Source organism: Lepisma saccharinum, chromosome 27 (assembly GCF_977018435.1).
Source record: "Lepisma saccharinum chromosome 27, izLepSacc3.1, whole genome shotgun sequence".
Taxonomy (NCBI): domain Eukaryota; kingdom Metazoa; phylum Arthropoda; class Insecta; order Zygentoma; family Lepismatidae; genus Lepisma; species Lepisma saccharinum.
This window is the reverse complement of record NC_139255.1, coordinates 54,721,295-54,743,929: the sequence shown is the minus strand read 5'-3', so window position 1 is coordinate 54,743,929 and position 22,635 is coordinate 54,721,295. Positions and strand designations below refer to the sequence as shown.

At 40.8% G+C, this 22,635-nt stretch overlaps 1 protein-coding gene across 5 annotated transcripts in view; it reads left to right on the top strand.

The window, feature by feature from the left end:
* Positions 1–22,635, top strand: part of Rhp (GTP-Rho-binding protein rhophilin) — a 352,979-nt gene that overhangs the window by 304,780 nt on the left and 25,564 nt on the right. For all 5 annotated transcript variants that reach the window (XM_083112919.1, XM_083112922.1, XM_083112920.1 and 2 more), the window contains exon 3: positions 19,178–19,306. In XM_083112919.1, the coding sequence (XP_082969045.1) occupies positions 19,178–19,306 (129 nt within the window). The remainder of the gene's footprint in view (positions 1–19,177; positions 19,307–22,635) is intronic.

The window sequence follows — 22,635 nt, the reverse complement described above, 5'->3', positions numbered from 1 at the left end:
CTGCGTTCTCTGCATTTCTGAGAGAGAACCGAGGTTAAAGGCCGAACGGAACTGCATTTCTAGTAGGAATACCCTAATTGGCATTGGACTGGCTAACTGGCTGGAAATGATGGCTGCCAGGCTGGTTTTGGTGACTCTTTTTTAATTGCAACTGGCTTTCTCTGCTAGATTCTGTGGAACAGCCCAATCGGAACGAGGGAGGTAAACTGTGAGGCGAGGAAAGAGATTTTTGTCTGTGCTTCCCGAGTATTGGTTGTTCATTTCGATGTTCCATGAAGAGAAAGTAACAGAGATGAAGTGCATTCGTGTTCGTTAATATTATGGAATTTATCCGTAGCAATAAGATTTGTACGCGACCGATGTGGTTAGCCAAGAATGAAAATCTTTATTACTACCACTGTCTTAAATGTTTGACTATTTTGTTGAACTTTTTTTCCTACTCGAGTTCATTAAAAGCATTTTGAGTACACCGTGATTACCATATTTTCTTTCGAACCAATTTCTAGCACATGCTGCTTACTTTAATCTTGGCAATCAGTAGCTATTTCCTACAACGTACTTCCTTAAATCGCTCGTCTGCGAAATGTGTAAGCAACCAACAAATACGGTAACGAGTATTTGTATGAAGCGAAAACTAACAGGTGAGCAAGTACTAGACAACTAATCTAAGTTCAACTGGAAAATCAAGCAGGAAATCTAGCCTCGTGTGATTCAGGCATAACTCTCAAGATGGCAAACCTCTACTACTAATAGTAGCGGAGGTGAACGCGTGATGCCTTGGTAAATTATCGATGAATCACATCCACTGAACTTCGGCCATGACATGGTTGCTACTGAAGTTCAGTGTATACATAGGTCGTAATATTGACTGGTTCAGTCAGTGAATTATATAAGGGTGAAACATTGAGATGTTCATTAGATTTTCCAATATCCTAAATGGGAAGACACTATAGTATATTTGAGGTATGCTAGTGCAGAGGTTGTCAACATAGCTTGTTTGACGTTTTGCTTCAATTCTTGAAGCTCTCATTACGTAAGACAGAATGAACATGGCGATAGGCAATTTGCTTGGCCATACTTATACATCCCACTGTTTGGCCTGAAATTATCCGTAATAATTCATGATACTAGCATTATTATCGTCTTTCAATCGTAAGAAATCATATTGCCACACTACAATCAATCATGACTTGATGAACAGACCACAATCATTCGGGAGGAAGAGAGGCATATTACGTGTCCGTCGCCATTCACTTGGCCCTTTCAGTGAAAGTTATAACTTTGCATTCGGTTTCCGAAGTGTCCACTCGCGGCTGTGTGAAACCGTTCGAAATTTCTCTCTCACGATTCAGCCATTTGCGAGACTTCGATCCGCTCTTACTGAGGCGGCTGTTACGTGCTGCCAAGAAGGAAGGAAAGGACCCATCACTTTCACTGGCTACGGAATGGAAGTTTTGGATCCTCGGAGATCGGAAGTAACTATGGGAAGGAAGTGCGGTTCCTTTTCGCGAGTTGCTCATGGGAGAACACATAACATTACCATTGACATCACAGACATCAATCAGACCGGAAAAGGTCTGTCTTTTAAGCATTAATCATCGTGAAGCTACGAATTACCAAGTATCTATAAAAGGTTAAATTTCATCCCCCCAATACTAAGATGAAGCAAGGCAATATGAAGCAATATTTTCCGTTCTATTACTTGTTAGAATACCTCTTTGGAGACCGATAAATGTCTGTTGGATTCACCGTTGGCTAGATGCTTGTGACGGCGGTGTGAGCCAATTTTTATTCTCTGCTGAAGATTCTTCTGTAAGAGGCTAAACACTTTTTTTAGGCTTAATTCAGAATATCTACGTTGATCCGAATCATGTTTCTCAAGGTCAATGGAATCTTAAGCTTTATTATATTATTGAAGTCATAATTAACTTTAGGTTGCTCTTGTGATAATATTGAGTCTGTTGCTAGATTCTGTGTTTTGAAAGAATGGAATTGTGCTGATGTTGTTATAGAGCCTGTTCACAGTTTTGGAGTTTGAGTTTCTTGAACCTGGCATCGCATAAAACGTAGTGAGTGATTATGACGGTGGACAGTTTGCCTCGATTACAGCTGATTGTAGTACAGGTTGAATTTCAATATACAGATAGGCCTGTTCGGTCACTTGTTTGTATTCTGGATTTTTGGGCAAAGTATGTTTGATGCTCAAAACGAATAATCGACAGTGTCCTTTTGTACAAGGATAATTCAGCGCAAATTAGCGTGATGTCATCTAATAGTGCTCGTTGAATATCCCGCAAAGACCTACCTGTAAATTGAACCTTGGTAGTTTCAATTGTGGTGCATGAGAACCGTCACTTTTTGTTGTTCGTGCGCCTCTGTTGGGAATTCTGCTAACGCCCTTCCCTTAATTTCGCAGTTACGCAATTCCTGGTGGTGTAAAGAACAGATGTGGGTGCGGAATCTTTTATGAAGTATCGCATTTTCAGCTGAGATGAAAATGAAACTGTGCCTCTACTTTTCCCGTGTTACCTCCACTCGCGGAGAAATGACTGAGCAGTGTGCGTGGCGCCCGAAGTAGCGGTGTACCGTTGTCTAAATTAGTGACCAAAAGTGGAAGAAGCCTTGCATGAAGAACGGTTTAAACCAGTACTCTCTGACGCGCATATCTTCCTCGCTGTTTTTGCTCGTCCTCATGGGCAATTCGTCGTAACTCGGGAAGATGTTCAACCAGAGGGATATGCTGTGACACGGCTTCCAACCGTTAGCTTCTCAGCGCATTTCTTCATTCTCGTCTCGAGTAGCACAGTCGGGATTACAAAGTCACCCAAGTGGATGTGATAGAAGATCTTGTAGAGTGAGATTCATAAGCAGGAAACGGATTTATATGTAAATACATATTTATGTAAGAAGCTGAAATCAGTTATATTTTATATTATCTTCGCGCATCATGGGCAGAAAAATTCAGTTTTTATTTTCCATATTTTTCCATATATTAGGTATTGGCTCATATTTTGCATATTTTATTTTTACATGTTATTTCCATATTTAAGTACATTTCTCAACATATACTCTATGTTCACCCAATAACTACACGGCCCCGTGTGACCGATAAAGTTGGATACATTTCTTGCGAATAACTGACAAGTTTGAAATACACTTCCATTACTTCTTGCGATATTGAACGCAGTTTTACTCAATATATATACATTTTAAGAGATAACAGAAGGAAATTCATGTTCGTGTAACAAAATGTTGTTATTCATTGATTAGGAAACTGAAAATTGAAACACATTTTGTGTTGTTTTACAGTTAATGTCAATGTAAGTGTAGGCTACTGTATTTTGTGTAGCTCGTGTAGGCTTATAGTATTAAAAAGGTAAATTTTATAATTTAGGTCCATATATAACTCCATATTTTGGTAAAAATAACTAAATATGTATTTACAAATGTAGCACATTTTAACTACATATAAATCCGTTCACTGTTCATAAGTTTTACTAAGTAAATTGTCCATCACTATGTTTATGCTTCAAGAATGTCCAACAAGCTTCTGACAATCTCTGCATCAGCATATGTGCAAATCAATTCCTTAAAAACACTGCAAAATAATGAATATGGTCATTGACAATTTGCGGAAGAATATTTGTGCACCCCACTGTACAGTGGGATCCATGAGTATTACCGTGCAAATTGTCCATCACCATATTCGTGCACTTTATTTGACCCAATAAGAGCTTCAAGATTAAAATAAAACGCAAAAGAAGCTGTTGACAACTTCTGCACCAGCATACATAAAAATCCATCGCTTAAAAACACACAGGATGTAAGAGAAAAATGAATTAAAATAGTCATGGACAATTTGCACGGTATTGCTCATGGATCCCACTGTACAGAAGTGAGGCAAAAATGTCTTCAATGGCGAGCAGAGAGGAGTGTCAAAATAACGAACCAAAACATTTTAAGAATTACTTGTTAAAACAAATTTATTTCATTAATTTTGAGTTCGAAGAATTGTTCTTAACATTCTAATTTAATGCAGCTTTCAACGAGACAAGAATCTCGAACAATTAGCCTCGACAGAAGTCGTTTCGTCTCGATTTTGAAACCGCGTTCTCGGTATGGTCTCGTCACGTGTTGCGGCATGTTAGAAGAAAAGTACCACACATGAGCTCGCAAGATAAGGCAAATTTACATTTGAAGCATCTGCGTTGATATTCTACTTTGAACTTGCACAATATATAATTTAGCGTACGAGTTTTACGTGCACGTTTGTTTTTATGCGCCATTTAATGTTTTTTTGTGCGTGAGAGGAGAATTGTGTAACGTTCCACCGTCCCGTACCCCCCTGCTGGAAATTCTCACGCAAACTCCCAAACAATCTATCACGCATCTCCCACACGCGGAGGTAGCAATTAATTAAGCAAAAAAGGAAGGTAATTAATCATCGTTAATTCACTCGGCGGCGCGATAAAGTACCCGGTGTCTATATGTTCTTGTACATCATTAACGCAAAGCTAACGAACGACATTTTTTATGAGTCATGAAAATGTGGCGGGGAAGAATTCTCGAAGCTTGCGATACGAATCACGTGGTGGATCTGCATATACCTAGAGGAAGACAGATAGGCGACGCTAAGTAACAAAAATCAAATCCAATCGAAATGTGATCATGGATAATCAACAAACTGCAAATGGACAAAACACAATATATGCCCCATTTCACTAGGGTTATACCGGCTGTGGGTAGGCGCCTGCAACAATGCGGTTTCCACAGTACACTATGTAGAAGAGAGGATTGTGTATTCCCTGTCGCCTTATAATCAAAGGGTCCCAGGTTCGATCCCCGCTCACTGGTTCATATATACTTTAAACTGTAGATCCAGTCCCGATTAAAGGTCTTTTCTACTTTTCCGGAGGCCGATCCTAGTGCTGGCTAGGGAAGTGGGGAACGACCAATCCAGCACGATAAGAAACGCTGCTGCCTGTAGAACGAGGTGCACGTAGTAGTTCCTCCCCTCGACGTCAACTCTGGGCGCCAACGCTGTTGTCTGGTTGGTCTACGGCGTAATCCCCGCTCCCCACTTTCCTTGCCAGAACTGAGACCGGTCACCGTAAGAGTAGAAAAGACCTATAGCCTATCTGAGCATAAAGATAACTTAAAAACAACGTTTGACAACTGTGTGGAGTGCTTTCAAGAGCATGTTTGTGCATTACACTCAAAATCCACCAGAGCCGTTGCAACATGCTCACCGGAAACACTTAATCCACTGTTCTATTGCACCAGGCATTCTCAAACCTTTCCCGCACGGATACAATAGTCTTCTGGCATAAGCGTTAGGTTTAAATCCCTTAGCATAAATACACTACATTTAGCCAAAGTACGAAAGTGCCAGACGTCAGAAGACTATACATACGGTGTTTGAGTTGGGTGCAATAAGTGAGACCCTTCTCGTACAGATTAGGTCATGGGCAAACAGAATGATTGGCTAGCTTCTAGGAAGGTCACAAGCTCATTCGTAGGACGTGTATATTCAACAAGGATGGTTCATAACCACGGTATTTGGAGCACTTTACAGGCTACCAAATTATCAGCAACCGATGATTTACTGTTCAGGAGGTACCCAATGAGCCCTTGAAATTTCATCCCTTTGAGCGGCACCTCGAGGTAGCCTCGTAACACCAGTGGCTGCCCTTGTACTCGTAACAACTCTAATGGTATCTCACGGAACCTAATGAACACCTTGAAAGTCTCTTTGCAGTCAGCCGACACTCGAAGTGGCCAATGGGCGTTCACATCGATAATGATACCCCGGAGTGCACCGATCTGAGCAAACATTGCGTCGACTTTTTCAAACACTGAGCCGATTGTTAATTTGCATGTTAAAACAAGGAAACAGGATCTTGGTGAGTGAGGGCTAGTTTTGAATTTCACCTGTTTCTCTTCTTTGAATCGCCAAATAACCGGTTTCCGTCAGCTAAAGCTCACGTCCCACCTGGGAAGAGGTAGTTGAAATACTGCCCTTGCTAGGGTTGCCATATTTTGTGAACTGAAAAAGGGACATTTAAAAGAAAAATCAGCAGAAAGTAAGGAAATTTAACATATTTCTACATCAGCATGTTTGTTGTGCTTTATTACAACTTTTTATAACGACTTGCTAATGTGTGTCCCTGCTTTTATCTACACCCAAATTACATTTTTGTTAAGTTCACAGATTGCGCAAATAACATCATAATTTTGAATTCATTACTATATTAATCCCCTTGTACAATCACAAAGATAGCATTATTTTTATCAGCTTTTCCTAGGTGTTCAGTTCGTACCAACAACCTTTTCGAACAAAATAAATGTGGCATCAATGTTGCAAACACTTAAAAATACTTCTCTCTAAATAGGTTCATAATCATTGTGAATGTTAATTTCGGACACAACAAAGCACGCTAAATCAACTAGACGCTACACAATACCAAGTTCAAATTAACGTAGATACGAGTTCAAGCCGGAGATGTTTTGCAAAGATTTCTGGTATCGACCTATCGATCGCTATCGACGGTGCTTGAGTATCGATTTTAGCGATGGTCGTATTCAGACGTGACATCTAGCGAGCGTATTGTTACTTGCTATGCTTATTGCTAACATGTTAAATTTTGAGTTAAGGCTTTGTAGAAAGCCCGGACATTTTTGTTCTGAAAATAATATCTTCCCGGGTACCCTTCTAACAGGGGGTGTCCGGGGGAGAGACTACGTGTGGTACCGTGCCCGTTTAGCTGCGGCGACAAAGTCAATGGGCGTCCAGAGGGGCAGGTGGGCGTTGTCCACCTCCGGATGGTGAATGTGAACATAAATTACTTCGTACATAATTTCAATTTAAGGCAGTATTTTGGAGGGTAAATACCTTGCCTGTACACCTTAAATGAATTCTCTTGATTGAACCCCACCCCGGAAAAAATCCTGCTTGAAAAAGCTTAATTTGGAAATATTAAGGTGGGCATCTGCCCCTTGTTCCTCTCCCTCACCCGTGCGCACGTCTATATTTTTTTGTCGTAGAAGTCTGACCAGTTAGGACGCTGAATTCGGAGTTATTCAATGCCTATTCCGACTCGAAAAAACTGGTATGCACAGCCTTGTTTGCGAAGATATACAATGTCCTTGGAAAAGATTTGCGAGAGGTGAGACCAAAAGCAGGATGTAGTAGGTGACGTGGTTGGTGGCCTGTTCCGTCTCGGAAGAGATCAACAATACAATAGTGTCACGCGTGGTCGCTACGAAGCGAGATGAAAACTTAAAAGCTTCGTGGTGCTTTTTTCTTCTTGAAGATCGAGGGTCCTGCGTGGGATGTTTCTGTTGCAGGTTTGTTAACATAAAGAAAGGATTAATTGCTCTGTGTTAGCAACGAAAGTCTTCGTTGACGGTGTGCAACATTGATTTGGTCTATTTTACTTCGCTTTTCCGCCACTTTTGGCTAATCGCGAAGATGGGGATGAGTGATGATATGATGAAATTGATGAAGGGACACTCGCAAACACCCAGGCCGGGATTCGAACCCGGGACCCTTTCCGTCGTAACGCGATGTACACCCAACGGCGAAAGAAACAGTAGGCGGATTGTCCACCATTTTCATTCGGTCTGTATTACACAATGTGAAGACAATTAATTGAAATAAGGACGTCCATAAGCAGAGAACGATGCCTGCTTCGAATCAACATAGTTTCATTCCTTAAAACAACACAGGATGTAAAAAAAAAAAGTAATGAAAATAGTGGACAATTTGCCTACAATTATCTTTGCCGTTTACTGTACAAATCACTCCACCACGAAGGCTGGCGGTAACGAGGTCAGAACGATATAACACTTTTAAAAGAAGAGAGACTGTAATGCACTCATGATAGTAGAATATAATGTACAGTCACGTGCAATAAAAATGGCACACCTAGATCCTGAAATACTCACACTGCCATACGTTATATGTGTTGCCTAACTCTACGGCGATGGCAGCAGTTGCCATTGAAATTTTGCTATTTAACTTAATTTACGTACAAGGAAAAATCCTCTTATCTAAAACATTTGCAAACTTAAAAACATAAACAAGTTTAAAAAAGGGGTGTAAAGAGGCGCTTGAGAAATATCAAAAGCCCAAGGTTGTAATGTGACCTGCACAGTATATAACCAACACATTAAAAAGGTCATTGCTGACTAGAAACTCCCTCAGAAACCGTGTGAGAGGCTCATTCTTTTAAAAAGCTAAAACATTTGTTAAAACACTGTCATCATCTCCCAACATGGATGATAACTTTGTTTGAGGAAAGTAAAATCAGCACATTCGTTAAGAATATGTCAAAGATTTAAAAATAACATTATTATACGCAACATTTTGAAGGGTAAGCCAACAACAAGCCACGCTGATTAATATTTTAATACGTTAAATACACTGTTACACGCGATATATTCTTTTTGTAAGCCCCTGACTTAGACAGACAGAAGAGTGGCTGTCTCTTTAAGTGGGTTGTGTTTAAGGTAAATAAAATAAAATGGGCAGTGAACATGTTTCGATGACAGAAACAAGGTTGAGAACAGACATGTGTCTAGAACTGTCGTTGTCGTCATCATTTGATTGGCTCACACCGCTTAATGTTGCGATTTCTAGCCAAAGTTGCTGAGTTCAGGTAGTTCACAAGCAATTATATGTTCCAACATGACGATTACTGTCGTCCACTTCGAAATACTATTGACTTCTTACTGAGTGCTTTTATCCATTCTGGTCTTATGATAGTAAGAGGTTGATGTGAGGGTCATGAGTGTTTAGAATTAGATTTTAATCCGATGTTTTCGAGCAAAACTATAAAGAAACTAAATAACTGCAGTACGAGGCTCGGAGATTAATGTAGATATTGATATCGGAAATGGAACCTGAAACTATTTTTTTTAAATAAAATGTCTCGATATTGTTGTCTTAAGTGGCATTGAAGAAATAAATGATTGAGCAATTGTATAGCTTCTCTGCACTGACAGGAAGTTGAGGATATAATTTTTAAACGTGCTAAATGCTGATTTATCTAGATTTACTGTCCCCGTATTATTCCTAGGATCAATTGTGCTGGTTGAATTGCTAGTTTCCACTGCAAACAGACCATTACTGGAAAGGTTCGATGTGTGTACTCTGAAATGCTCACAGAAAGGTTTTGATTCCATTGTAATAATCCGTGACAAGTACATCAGCTGCATTCGCACGTACAAGACGAGTCACTTCCGGCCGAGATACACGAGAACGCAATTAATGGATAATCTTTGGCTTTGTTTCGTTGCACAGTTAATCAGGAACAATGGACGTTTTGCGTAAGGTTCATCTAGAAGAATGTGAGTGACGTGAAGGGCACAGAAAAGACGTTCGAAGCACCCTCACGCAACAGAATTTCTTGAAATGGCTTCACTGAATAGAACATTCAGTTTCCTGTCCGCCTCCGAATTTGACCCGAGCATGCATGCAAGCTGTGAGAACGACTGGGAAAGGCACGAGAGGTTTTAGTGCTAGCTTTTAGGTTTCCGATGTTCTTATTTTTTGTAGAGTAATCCTCTGCGTTTTTGTTTTCAAGCCACAGTTGTCTTTTCTCGGCTGCTTACTACTGCGTCATTGCAGGTGGTTTTCATACCGTTAGTTAACTGCATGGTTCAGAGGTTCAAGTTAAGAATTTGGCTGTTGCAATAGTGAATACATACAGGTGGTCCCATAATTTTCGTGTGACTTAGATTGGTGGAGTAAGTCACAAATTTGCTCAAAACGACTGTCTTAGAGTGTAATTTTTTACCAGTTAAAACTTTTTGTAAAGATAATTTAATGATAGTAAATGCATAACATAGAAAAATAAAATTTTAAAACTATTGTACTCCACAAAATCAAGGGCTTTAGGGAGATTTCAGACCGAAGTGACAATTGTCGCTTGGGAACGAGCCAATCAACAGCAACGTTTCAACTCGTAGCGGCAGGACAGGAAGCACAAGCCTGCGTCGTTCGATTGGTGAAATCTTCTAAGCCCCGTGACAGGTTAAGTTTGCAGCAACTTTTCGCATATATAGACCCAAACGTGCACGCAGAATATAGTTCCGCTGCAATACTGCCGATTTTCTCACTGTCTGTGACATGAACAGCTCGGCAGTTGAGGCAAAACTGGCAAGGGAGATGCTGAGCGCCGTTTTTACGTGGATTAATACATACAACCTGCTGCAAACTTAACCTGTCGCGGGGCTTAGTGACAAGCGACAAGGAATTTCACGCCGAAGCGGCCTGCGACAGGAGCCCATTCAGTCTAAAGCAAAACATTCACCGGACATACGTGAACAACAGTCCGAGACGACACTATGCACGGTATTGAGAAAACGGCGAGCGACACGTTCAGCTTGTCTGGTCTTTTCGCTTCGAAAGGTTGCATTGGTAACTGAGGGTTCGCTTCAAAGCCTCACGTGTCGCTTCGGTCTGAAATCTCCCTGATTAATTTGTGAAGACCTCTATTGCGTTCTGCGCAGGTAGGCTGGTGCGAGGCTTTTGGCTGCAGCATGTATTTCAGTATTCACAGGATGCTGCTTAGGTTCGTTTCCTACAATGATAAAACAAGAACAAGAGGTGTTAGAAGGGAGGCGTGAAAATCGAAAGAGGAGCGATTTTAGGGTCGAAAAAATCGAGGTGTACTTCGCTACTCTTCCCTCCCACTCTGAGTGTTCACGGCGATCAGGGGAGGAGGTTATCTCGCTCAATTATTTCGCTACAACACGTTCTGTTTCTTTCGGACGGTGGACGTCAAGAAAAGAAAGAGTAGGATCAAAAAGGGGAACTCGTGCGACTCAAATTGCAAGGAAGTTCGAGTCTGCGAAACACCTTCTTTTTTCACCTTACGTGATTGCTTCATCGCTATCGTACCGGAATAAGCATCGTGAATGTTCCATTACGTGTGGGGGCCATCGGAGGAGACGCCAGAAGAAATTAATAAAGCAAGAGAAACCATCAATCACTTCTTGGGGCAATCACTCCAGTTCCGGGTGCGATGTTCGTGTCGGCAGCCACATGCTGGGAAACAGTGATTTATTTTAGAACCAGTGATTTTTTTTCCCAGCTCGGAATCACCGTGATACCAGTGTTGACAAGACGTGTTGGAATAAATAACTAAACTCGGCTATAGCTAAAACTGGCAGAACATACAAATATATTCAAAACGTAATGTTATCGATACATTTAGAACGAACATAACATGTTTCACGTTAAAAGAAACGTAAAAACACTCCTACAAAATATCAACAAATGCTAAACCCATGTGTTTATAGAAGTGGTTCATCTAGAGTGCGCGTCAAATCTCCTGCATATGGCCCTGAACGGCTGAACAGCACGAGCGAATCACAGACATGCGGCGTTGCCTATTTCCGTGACAAGACGTTTCACTCAACCACGCTGTCTCTTTTCCGTGTGAGATTTCGACATGGCACCGCTGCAGTGCGCTACTATTGGCTACCGCCATATGCACGAGATTTGACGCGCACTCTAGTTTTTTTCTTCAGTGCTTTTTTTTTTTTTTTTTACATGTTTTTACAATCAGGGAAAGTCTTGCAATTTCATATTTTACCTAATTGAACATTTGAGTTGATATTGTGTGTGATATATTCCAGAACAGTTTCATTTTGGCCATTTTCCTATCTATATTTTCAAAAACACACTTCGTTCTTTTATACTCGAACCAGTTGTATGACCATTCTATGGTATGACAGTCCCAAGTACCCGGTACGTTCATTCTTCTTTGATCTCCCCAGCTCACTAGACTCGAATGACGTTCCGTGAAGAGCCTACTGGCTGGCAGCAAGGTTGAACCACAGATAAGTTATTATATACAAATTAGTATAACTTATATGTGGTTGAACCATTGAACTATATTATATGTAAAGTGAAATATACGGAATCTCATGACTAAAATTAATTTCCGGGAAATTTCAAACACCAGTTTCTGAAAAACATCGTTTCTGTGTGCTGAGTTGAAAAATTAAACTTTTGTGACGACTGATTTTCGAGATAATCATGACCAAAATAACCCCCGTGAACTTACACAGAACAATGCTCGAATCTTGTCTAGTGTATACGACAGCATTCAGATCGATAAAATTTATCCAAAGAACTTACAACTCGAAAGAAACATTTAATGAGAATTATATTGCCCCTCCATCCCCTCCACTGTGAAAATAACACCAACAGGAGAGAGAAGTGCCAGCAGTAAACAGTTTTCGCTCGCAAGCCCCTCCCCTCCCCCTCGTTGCTCGATCGCCGTGTCACAGCCAGCCACGGATTATCCATTGTTTTGCGTTCGCGACCTTCAACTGTCATTCCATTCTGCAGGAGGAATTCCAATCAGCCGAACAAAACAAAGCGTTTCGTGACGGAACTCAGTCTTGTCCCTTCCAGCGATTGGAAGTTCGCGAACAGTTCGAGCTGGTCTCTGGGAACTGTTCCCAAGTTGTCCAGTCCTCAGCATAATGTGCGATAGTGTTAGTGAAACAAAAAACAACCACTTTTCAGGCATAGTTATCATTCATTTGTTTCTCATTTATAAACAATATTCAACTCCAACCACAGACCACATAGTTGATTCGAAAACACCAGAATGAAATTAAGCTGAAGAGAGCTTTCATCTTTCTTAAATTCTAGTATTGTGTATGCAATAATTGTTTGTAAGAACGATTTCGTACTTAAAGATCACATTTCTTAGGCCAGTACTCTGGTTTTACCGCAGTCATTGTAGGCGAATGCTAGGGTGAAACATTTTTATGAAGGTCACGAACGCTTTCATTGCCGTCCATTGTCCTCTTACTCCCGTCTGTTAACCTAATAGTACAAATAAATTATGTTAATTAAATCAAATAACGAAGCAACACCGTGTACAGAACACTATTGCATTTTGATTGGCCATAATTTAAAACAAGTTTATTCGAAGCATAGAGGTTGGGTTTCTTGTGATGACGTAACGACGGTAGAAGGTGAATTTATCCATTAAACGAATACGAAATCTATGTGCTAGTGTTGCACTCTGCAGATAGAAAAAAAAGTGAGGTAACTGAACACACTAAATGTGGTTCAGAAATGCGCATATCATATCCTGATGTCGGGATTTTGTCTTCATAAGTAATGGACCCATTTACAGTTTCTGGTTTCAGGTAAATCGAAAATATTGACGGAACATAAAATAAAAACTATTGCCCGGTGTTTAGATATCGCAGTATGATTTTCTTTTGTTTCAATATTTTACAACATAAACACAAAATGTTATACAAATACATAATACACACCATAAAGTATTTTGATGAAATTGAGTAAATCACTTCATGAGTTTCATGTAGGCCTAGACCGTGGACTAATCGCTACCACCCATAACTTGTTCATGGTTATGGCGCTAGAGACTTTCACATTAATTTTCCCATAGGGTATGGTGAGCATTCTTACCTAGCAATTGTTCATGTGTTTAATAATTTCATATTGCAACACTGTCGTTTCATCGTTTCACATTCTTGTGATGCATTAACTTTGCCGCCATTACGTCATTTTGCACAACAAACTTAAGTGTAACATGAGGATAAGCCGGGGTTGTTAATACATTTTGCCTTGGAAAACCTGAATCAGACTTCAGTTTTACATACAACAGTGTTAGAGGTATTCAGCTGTGACGGCCGTGCGTGCCACCTAGCGGCGGGAGCGAAATTGAGAAGTTTGCCCATTTCTAAGGAACAAGTGAAACTTATCAACGACAGTTCTACGTATAAGTGACGTCCATATAGCAACCAATAAATATGCGATCAAAAGCATTTCTTTACGACGCCATTGGTCAACTTGAAGATAAAAATTTCAGGTTGCGTCGCACAATTCTACCAAATTTTTATCTAGTAAATGTGAATTCGGCAAAAGTGTGCGGTTTCAAGCAATTCATTTTTTATTGACTGTTATGGCTGCGTTTTTTCCGGTCTTGCGCTAATATGCCTATGGTTGATAAGGGTACACAGACATCTAGTAGAAGAGTGAATGAAATGCTTGAGCATTGCAAGAGGTGCTATTATAATTCGAATCACGGAGAAGACAATTTCGTGAAAAAGAGAAGCCGTTCCATACTTTATCTAGATGTTTCTGACTTATGTATAATACGAACAAAAGATGTTCGCTTTTGAAGTTTACAGCACGAGCTTCGTTCTGTTCAATTACTGAGAATCGTTCGAGATGAACAGTTCATTCGACTCGTGTGGAGATTCTTGCAAAAGACAGCAAGGAAAACCGTGATTGGCGTTTTGACAACAAAATAGCCCTTAATGGGGAAATAGTCGTAATTGCACGCTGCGGGATAAATGTGCTTAATTAGGGGAGAAGCGAGTCGTTCGTGCGACCTGTCTCCTCGCAAAATGGCGGAGTGGGAGTGAGAGAAAGCAGTTAAGAAGAGCGGAAATTCCATGTTTACGGCGGCGAGATTTTTTTTAACGTGCCTCGGATGCGACGCCGGGGAACAAGCGACCCGTGAATGCCAGTCGCAGAGCATGACGGGACGCGATATTCAATGTCACGTCCGTGACAGTATTACTTCATGCAACGTGTCGGCAAGGCTACACTTTGCAGCAGAAAGTCTTGGAATGGCAACTACAGTTTCGGGTAGTTCTGTTCCTTAACGTCTTGTATCTATACCGTTAGGTTAAACACGACTATGATGGCCGTTACCATCCAGGCAGGGGCCAGGGGAGCTGAGCCCCCCCCCCCCCCTTCTGGCACTGCCATCAGCCCCCTTGACATTAGGTAAAATTATTTTGTATAATGTGTTTGCAGTGAAGAGTGATAATGCAGACAGCAGCTATTACATTCGTTCATCTTATTTATAAGAAGTGTAAGTAGCGGCAAGTATTTAGAGCATTGTCTTCTCTAGACTTTAGAAAGTTCATTCATAGTGGAGCTTCTTTATCTGCGCTGTCCCTGTTGCGACCTCCCGTTTAGACAGAAATCTGTGACTCTGACATCATGCAAATTCCCTCCGCATTTGCATCAAAGGCCAACAGCTCCTAAGTATGGAGTGTGTGGTGAGGGATGATTTCACTAGGAGTCAATTAAAATTCAAGTGATGTTATAGAAAAATGTAGTATTTGTATGATATTTCTAAATGTTAGACAACTTAATGACGCCCCCCTCCCCACACACACACAATTTACGTTAATTTAATACTGTTAAACATTTGAAAAATGGACTTGGTTTACGGTACAAAGCTCCTCCTCATAACCCGTGACCGCCCTCTGGAGATCAATTCTAACTACGGTCGTTGTTACCATCCCTGATCTTTCCAACATGTTATGCCACATTTGCATCACGTAGATGGTAAAGATGGACTGCATACTAAGTGCAAGTCCAGAATTGGTTTAGCACTAGCAGCCATTTCAAGTGTTGGAATGTGTGTGGAAAGGGGGCATGTCTTCTCTGACGTGACATGCGTTGCCAAAATAATTAACAATAATACCTTACAATCTTCGCTGGTTTAAAATAGGTCTATTAGTCGTTTTTGTAAGTTTCTGTGAGCAGTAGATCGCAAATCTACAAGCACACACTGGATCAAGGGCACGATAAAGAAGGGGAGAAAGCGAGCGAGCGGAGCTGCTGCAAACGGCTGGCTGTCACCAAGTGCAGTTCGAGAGTGCCAATTAACGCCTACAGCATGCAGTGCTCGACATTGTACACTTTTTTACACACACCGACCCAGAACGTAGTGCAAACGGTGCAGACACCAAATACACTACTTCACTCCAAATCAACGAGGTAGACGAGTCGGTGTTGCACCGTGTAACCAAATAGACGCTTCGGTGCAAAGAGAGTCAAAAAGTGCAGCGAACTAGACGGGGCTAATGTGTTTTTAGTTTTAGCCACCTATCGTATTAGGCGTTGCAGTCGTAGTGTAGTTCGAAAGATTTTTGCTTCCAGTACAAGGCTTCAGAACCAGTGGTGCCACATGAACGGAAATTTCCCTTTTGCAGAGAAATTCGGACCGAAATTTTAGCCGAAAGGGAATTTCGATTAAAAATACCACAATTTCAGGGAAATTTTAAGACATCTGACAACATTATTACAGTTTATGTTAAGTTCTAGTTTCATATTGATATTTTTTTTCGTTCTTTTTTCTGCTCCCTTGAATATAGCCTTATCTATTTATATTTCTGTTAAGTACATCGCTTTCCTGCACCTTCTGATAATAGTAACGATGAGGATTAACGATTAAATGAATTCCTGACCAGGATCCAAACCTGGGATATCTGGTCAGGAAGCAATAAAAGTGACATGTATGTGAAAAATTTAACATTTTTTATTCACACGGACATGGACCAACGGAAATACTACTACTACTGCTTCCACCACTACTTATTATTATTGTATGATTTGCTTAGGTGAAGGGAAAAATTGGTCCAAAAAGGGAAATTTTGCCCCTTAGAAAGGGAAATTATGCCCTCATATTGTGGCAACACTGTTCAGGACTGAACAGCTAGACCATTTCGAAGGATGTTCGTTTCAAGTACGGTCTTGCACCTTTCGGACATGGCCTTAAGGTATCGGACTTCTGTGCTGTACGTAGCTGTTGGAAACATTGAAGGAAAGAATCAAGAAGTCACGAAGCCTTCATACCTTGTGTTTTTCGAGCTATTTCTGCCGAACGCGCACAAAAAAAACTTACTTCCTCCCTCCGTGAATCGCTCTTGCATGCACAACAATTTTCTGCTTCAGTCATAACTGGTTCACCTTTTTCTTTCATGCTGCTTTCCGCGTGGAGGGGGAAAGAAAAACGACGTAAACAGTAAAAACTTATTTTTCCCCCTGATGCAGCAACGTTTTCCTTTTCACGTAACCGTTAGATGATTTCCTTGCCACAGCAGCGCTGCCTTAACTGTTGTCTGACTTCTTACGCTCGCTAGTGCTTCAATTCCTCCTTTCCGTACATGCATGCAGCGGATTTTGCGTTCTCATGGACCAGAAAGATGAAGCGACTTCTTAAGGACACGGCGTAAAGTATTTATTCTGATGGAACACTACCGCTTAAGTTGTCATTGATGACGTACTGCCTTTCATTTTCTTAAAATCCAGTCTAAATTTCCTTGTTTTTTCAGTGTTGCCAACGCGTGGTGCATTATGAAATTACATTAATGTCTTGGAAGTATTAAATTTTGAATGAAAGAAAATAAATTTGAAGTTTTTCATTATTTACAATTTTAAAAGTACAGGGTGATTCAAAAGTCTCTTAACATTTTAACCAAAAAGCATTTTATTGAGAAAATTGATAGTACCGCTGAAAAGTACTCTTAAATATAAGACTAACATTTGAATGTGGCTGCCCTAAGTCTAGGCATAGCACCCATCTCTCTTGCGTAGATCGGAACACATGCTCCAACATAATTGGCGAGATCTCCCCTGTTGCTGCAACTATTTGCTGTGTCAGGTGTTCTGTGGGGTTGGTATTTACTTGATACACCCTGGACTTAATGAATTCCAGACAAGAAAGTCTAAGGGAGTCAGGTCTGCGAGCGAGCCGCCCAAAGTCTTGGTGATCCACGGCCGATCCACCTATCCGGGAAGGTGTCAGCGAGGTAGTCCGGAACTATTCTGGCGAAGTGGGGTGGTGCACCATCTTGCTGGAAAACAACTGTATTTTATCCCATCCTGAACACCATTCGTTACCGATATAAAGAAAATGTCAAGAGAGTATTGAATCACCCTGTATTTTGTATTTTTAGTACCTATATATTTCCAAGTTGTTCGTGCCTTTCTGTCTCCCTATTAGACAGTTTTAGTGCAAATCCGGACTCTGCTAATAACATTCTGTGCCAAATTTCATGGAACTAAGCTGGTTAGAATTTGCAACAGCTCAACACACCATCTCGTGATGTCATCTTCCAGCAACCAATTCCCCTGCGCTACCAGTAATTGAATCACCTGTATGAAGTAGTAGTTCTAGGTTCAGATGAATCGTGCAGATATTTCAGCAGTGTGTAAAGCAGTTTTGTCGTAAAAGAGGTTATTTTTCTATCATTCTAATTAAAGACACGCTGTATTATTAGCTTGTGGTTAAAAATTAAATTAAGATTTTGCTGCTTATCGTGGAGAAATGAGTTGGCCACCAAGCGCCAATTGAATTGTCGATTGCGTCATTCGGAGAGCAGTGAGCATTGTGTTCTCGTGTGACCTCAAAGCCTGGAGCAGTAGGTTAGGCTGGTGGCTAAGATCTCGGCAGAAAATCTCCGCCAATGCAACACCCAGCGTAACTGCATTTCTGACGCTGTATTATTTTTTTCCCTGCAGAGGTCGTAAAAATGTTAAATGAAAACTGTCGAGGGCTCGGAAAGAGAGCTTCAACGGGCAATTTATTTTCCAACAATGCTCACCAGGATAATGGGAGCCTGTAACCATTGTTGCTTGAATGTTTTCCCTCTTTGTTGACTTATGCATTTGATTTTCCTATTGTTGCTTAATTGCTGAACCCACCACGTCGGTGATTGGTTAGTTTATGCGCGAGTGGTTGGTGCAGAACTATAGCTTCGTCGAACGGGAAGAACTGTTTCTAGGACAGGGCCACCCTGCACACCTTCATTGTTATTTGGACAATGCAATTCTTGGCCCGTATTAATTTAATTTTAATGTTTGGTGTATATTTGAAATAAACTGTGCAGTTATTATTAGAAACAACAATGGATGATATTCAGTGACAGTTTCCCCCCACAATTTATTGCGCGAAATCATGTCCGTCGCCATATTTTCAGTAAACAGATCCTATCCTGCTTGCAAACATGTCGTGTAAGCAGTGTGCTGGGGTTGAAAATCCAAACCTTGGTTTTTGTCACAAACGTTTCAACAATATTTCTTTTGTGTGGCTGTGTGTATCGAAATTTATTTTTTCACATCGTCACGATTATTCTAAATGAGGCGGGAAAATGTCCTAAAATGAGAAAATTGCAAATCATCTGTACATTGTTTCATTTTTTTTAAAGTGCTTCACCTCTGTAGAATTGCATGTCATATAGTTTCTGTGTCAGTTTTTTCAACCTTATGAGTTATAACGTAACTTGTGATGCATGAAAAATAGTTGTGGGTGATTACTGTGTGTAAAATGCCTGCAATTCCTTTGGATTTAAAATGCTTTCTTTTATTTTCCAGAGCGACAACCAATAAGAAGCTGAAGGAGACGGTAGCTCTGGAGCTGAGCTTCGTGAACTCCAACCTGCAACTCCTCAAAGAGCAGCTGGCCGAACTCAACAGCTCCGTAGAGGTTTACCAGAATGACAGGTGAGTTACCTTTGTGGAGAGCTGGGTAAATAATAAACTGCTTGCTGGCTACCCTTGCATGGACGAACAGGCCTCGTTAGACAACAGCGTAATTAGGCTCTCGGTGATTACTTCAGGCAGGCAGGGCTGCTCGGTGCTTGAACCGTGAATATCCCGCACCAACTCATTCAACTAATTAGGAATGTGCTGTGCAATATGTGCGGCGTTGTATTCACTCGCTTGTTTTCATGCTTTGTAAACTCCATGTGGAGGTTTCAGTATCCGCAAAGGAAATGCAAAATGCCCAGGATTAGGGATGGTACTGTGGGTGGCCTGATGTTTCGAGAATTGTCGAGATTTTGGTGTGGTGTATGAAAAATTGACATATACCAAATTTACTATGCGACTCACGTCACCATCTGTAACTCGGACACAACTGAAATAAATACATTGAACTGAATCGAGGGGCGAGTCCGATCCTGGATGTTCCTTTGTGTCCAGTTTTACCTAACATTTTCATCCTCATCGTCACGGGTACCCTACAGAGGAAGAAACCCGATGTTAAATAAGATGCGTGCATGCGATCTACCACCCACGTAAATTCCTAAAACAATTTTAAAGCGATCCTCGAACGTGCTGCCCTCTGTGAGAACCTTCCGAAATTGCTTTCCAAATAATCGCCATGTCCTGGTCATTATGTTCAATTTAAGCATAATTTGAAATATATTACTGGGAACCTCCCACCCTCTTCTTTCGCTTTTGCTTTCAACATGATTACCTTAATTAGGGGGAGGAGTCCGTTTAGAGGAGATAATCGCACTCTAAAACCACGCAGGAAAGTGCGTGAGTGTCGCCAGTTTTGCGAACGCACTCTTATTAGTTTGGTCAAGATCGGTAGATAATCTATAATAGCATGGCAGATCCATTTTGGGATGGTCGAAAAGCCACTTTTGTAGGCGTGGACGATAATTTACTTAATTTTACTCCTATTTCACTTTAATTTAACTCATCTCTCCCATTTTTAATAATTCCAGAATGATATGTAAGCATGGAGCGTGTGTTAACTTACTTTGAGTAAAATGTGGTGAGTTGTAAATTTCTCTCGAACGATTGTAGCGGATTTAGTGATTGGTGATTTATCGAACAAGTCTGATGAGAACGCGCATGGATGCATCCAGAATGCCCAAAAGCGTGAATGCCTGAAGGAATAACTTTTGAAATGTGATGAATTCAGCGATGAATATCTGAACATCTGCCATGCCCAACTTCTTTGCGCAAGAAGTTTGAGAGTACAATGTTAAAAGCAGAAACACAAACCAACTGCTGATATATCTAATTCGTGTGACTTCAACACTTACCGAGTTAAATAAAGAATGAAATTTCGCTTTCATTATATATCTTGAAGAATCGCAATTCTATCCACAATTTTGTTGTTCTTAATTCAATTTCAAAATAGCGCCAGCGCATTGCAAAATAATATATCCCATCGTACTCGGAGCAGAGACTACAGCAGAAGCACTGGACTGTAGAATGGCTACGGCAATGGAAGTGAACATGATCAACTATGGAAACGCTGGTTTGTGTTCTCTACTAACAACTTTTAGTTACCAAATATGACTTATTACTGGAAATAAACATCTAAAAAGGAAATTAGCATCCATATTCACTCTTTAGAAATATAAACGATTACGGCCCGTTTCGCTTTATTGCGTTTTCACCCCCCTCCCCCCAATGCAATTTCGCGTGATTTATGTGACTAACTTTAGGCGAAACGGGACATCCCATTTCGCCTTATTCTGTTTTGCCTTGCACACAAAAAAATTCCCACCAGGGAATATTATCGACATGAAGGGTCATTATTATTAATGTATTATTAACCTAACCGACAGGACAATGGGAGCCAAGGTAGGCATCATCACAAGCTCTGCGCTCCTATTATGAATTACCCTTCAAGCCGATAATATTCCCAGGTGGGAATTTTTTTGTGTGTAAGGCGAAATGGGATGTCCCGTTTCGCCTTAGAAAGTTCGTGTTACATAAATCATTTGAAATTCTATTGGGGGAGGTGAAAACGCAATAAGGCGAACCGGGAGGACACGATATAAACATACTTCTTCTTATGAAACTTCGTCATTTCGAAGTTTAGTTGCAAAATATTTCCAGAAGTTGAAAAGTTAATGAATATACAGGTGATATTTTTCAAACACATTACCTATGTCAGTATGATAACAAAAGTATTTCTTTTCTAAAACTGTAATGAGCCTGATTTAGTCACCGCTCCCCTGCCCCCACCGTAGCGTCGCCACCGATATATTCCAAAAGTTGCGCGCACACTGCTTCCAGTGACGTCAACTCGAAAGGCTGCTCCTGTGTGAGCAACGACCCAGCAGATTTTCCTGCCTTGTAACGGGTTTTCCGCGTATACCCTGCAGTGACAAAAAAAAAAACAACACAGCTACCAGTCCGGAGGCCAATGAGTTATCAGCTGATTACACTCTCCGCCTCACCCAGTTTTACGACTGTGCAAGGGCATTCTTCCTTCCCCGAAGCAGTCTTCAATTAGCTGGATGCCAGGCGCTTCTGAACTAATATTTACCGAAGCCGTACGCCAAAATACTGATGGGGGTATTGTGGCAGGAGACACCGTGCTCGGGACCGCAGTTCTGCCGGGGTGTGGTTGTTTGTACTCCGTATGAACTCCAGAGTAAACAAAAAATCTCTTCGTAGAAGCGCACCGTTAGATGGTACAACTTCCGTCAGGATTCTGAACACTGCCTTTAGCAGTGTTCTCTCTTCATATCCTTGATTCATTCAGCAATTTGAGACTGGGCCAAAGGTTGTAATTGAATGTAATACTGAAGTCAGGAGGAAATGTTGATTATATCGGAATGTCCTCAGATCTTTAATTTTCAGTCCACAAATTTTAAACACTTGCCTCGCAACTTTCTGACTTGGTTGTCAGGACTTTACCAAAGAATCAACGATTGTATACATGATTTCTTTCGGTCTAGAGATTAGCAAGGAATTTAGAAAACAAGAGTAATTGGATTCCTGATAAAAGAGAATAGGATTTGTTCTTTCACCCACCTAATCGCCAGTGTGATGTCACGTCACTTGAGATAGGTCCGGGTTCCTTTCCTGTGCAGCTGTATTTAATGTATCCTATTTTAACATCATATTGTGACCAAAAATCCAATATGCTGACCAAGGCAGAATTTATTTTACTTTAAAACATAAATTAAACGTTACGTTTCATTTCAACCTTCTAGTAAGATCTTTTTCAGGCTCTGTACCAAATATAATGTTAGAAGGTTGAAATGAAACGTAACGTTTAATTTATGTTTTAAAGT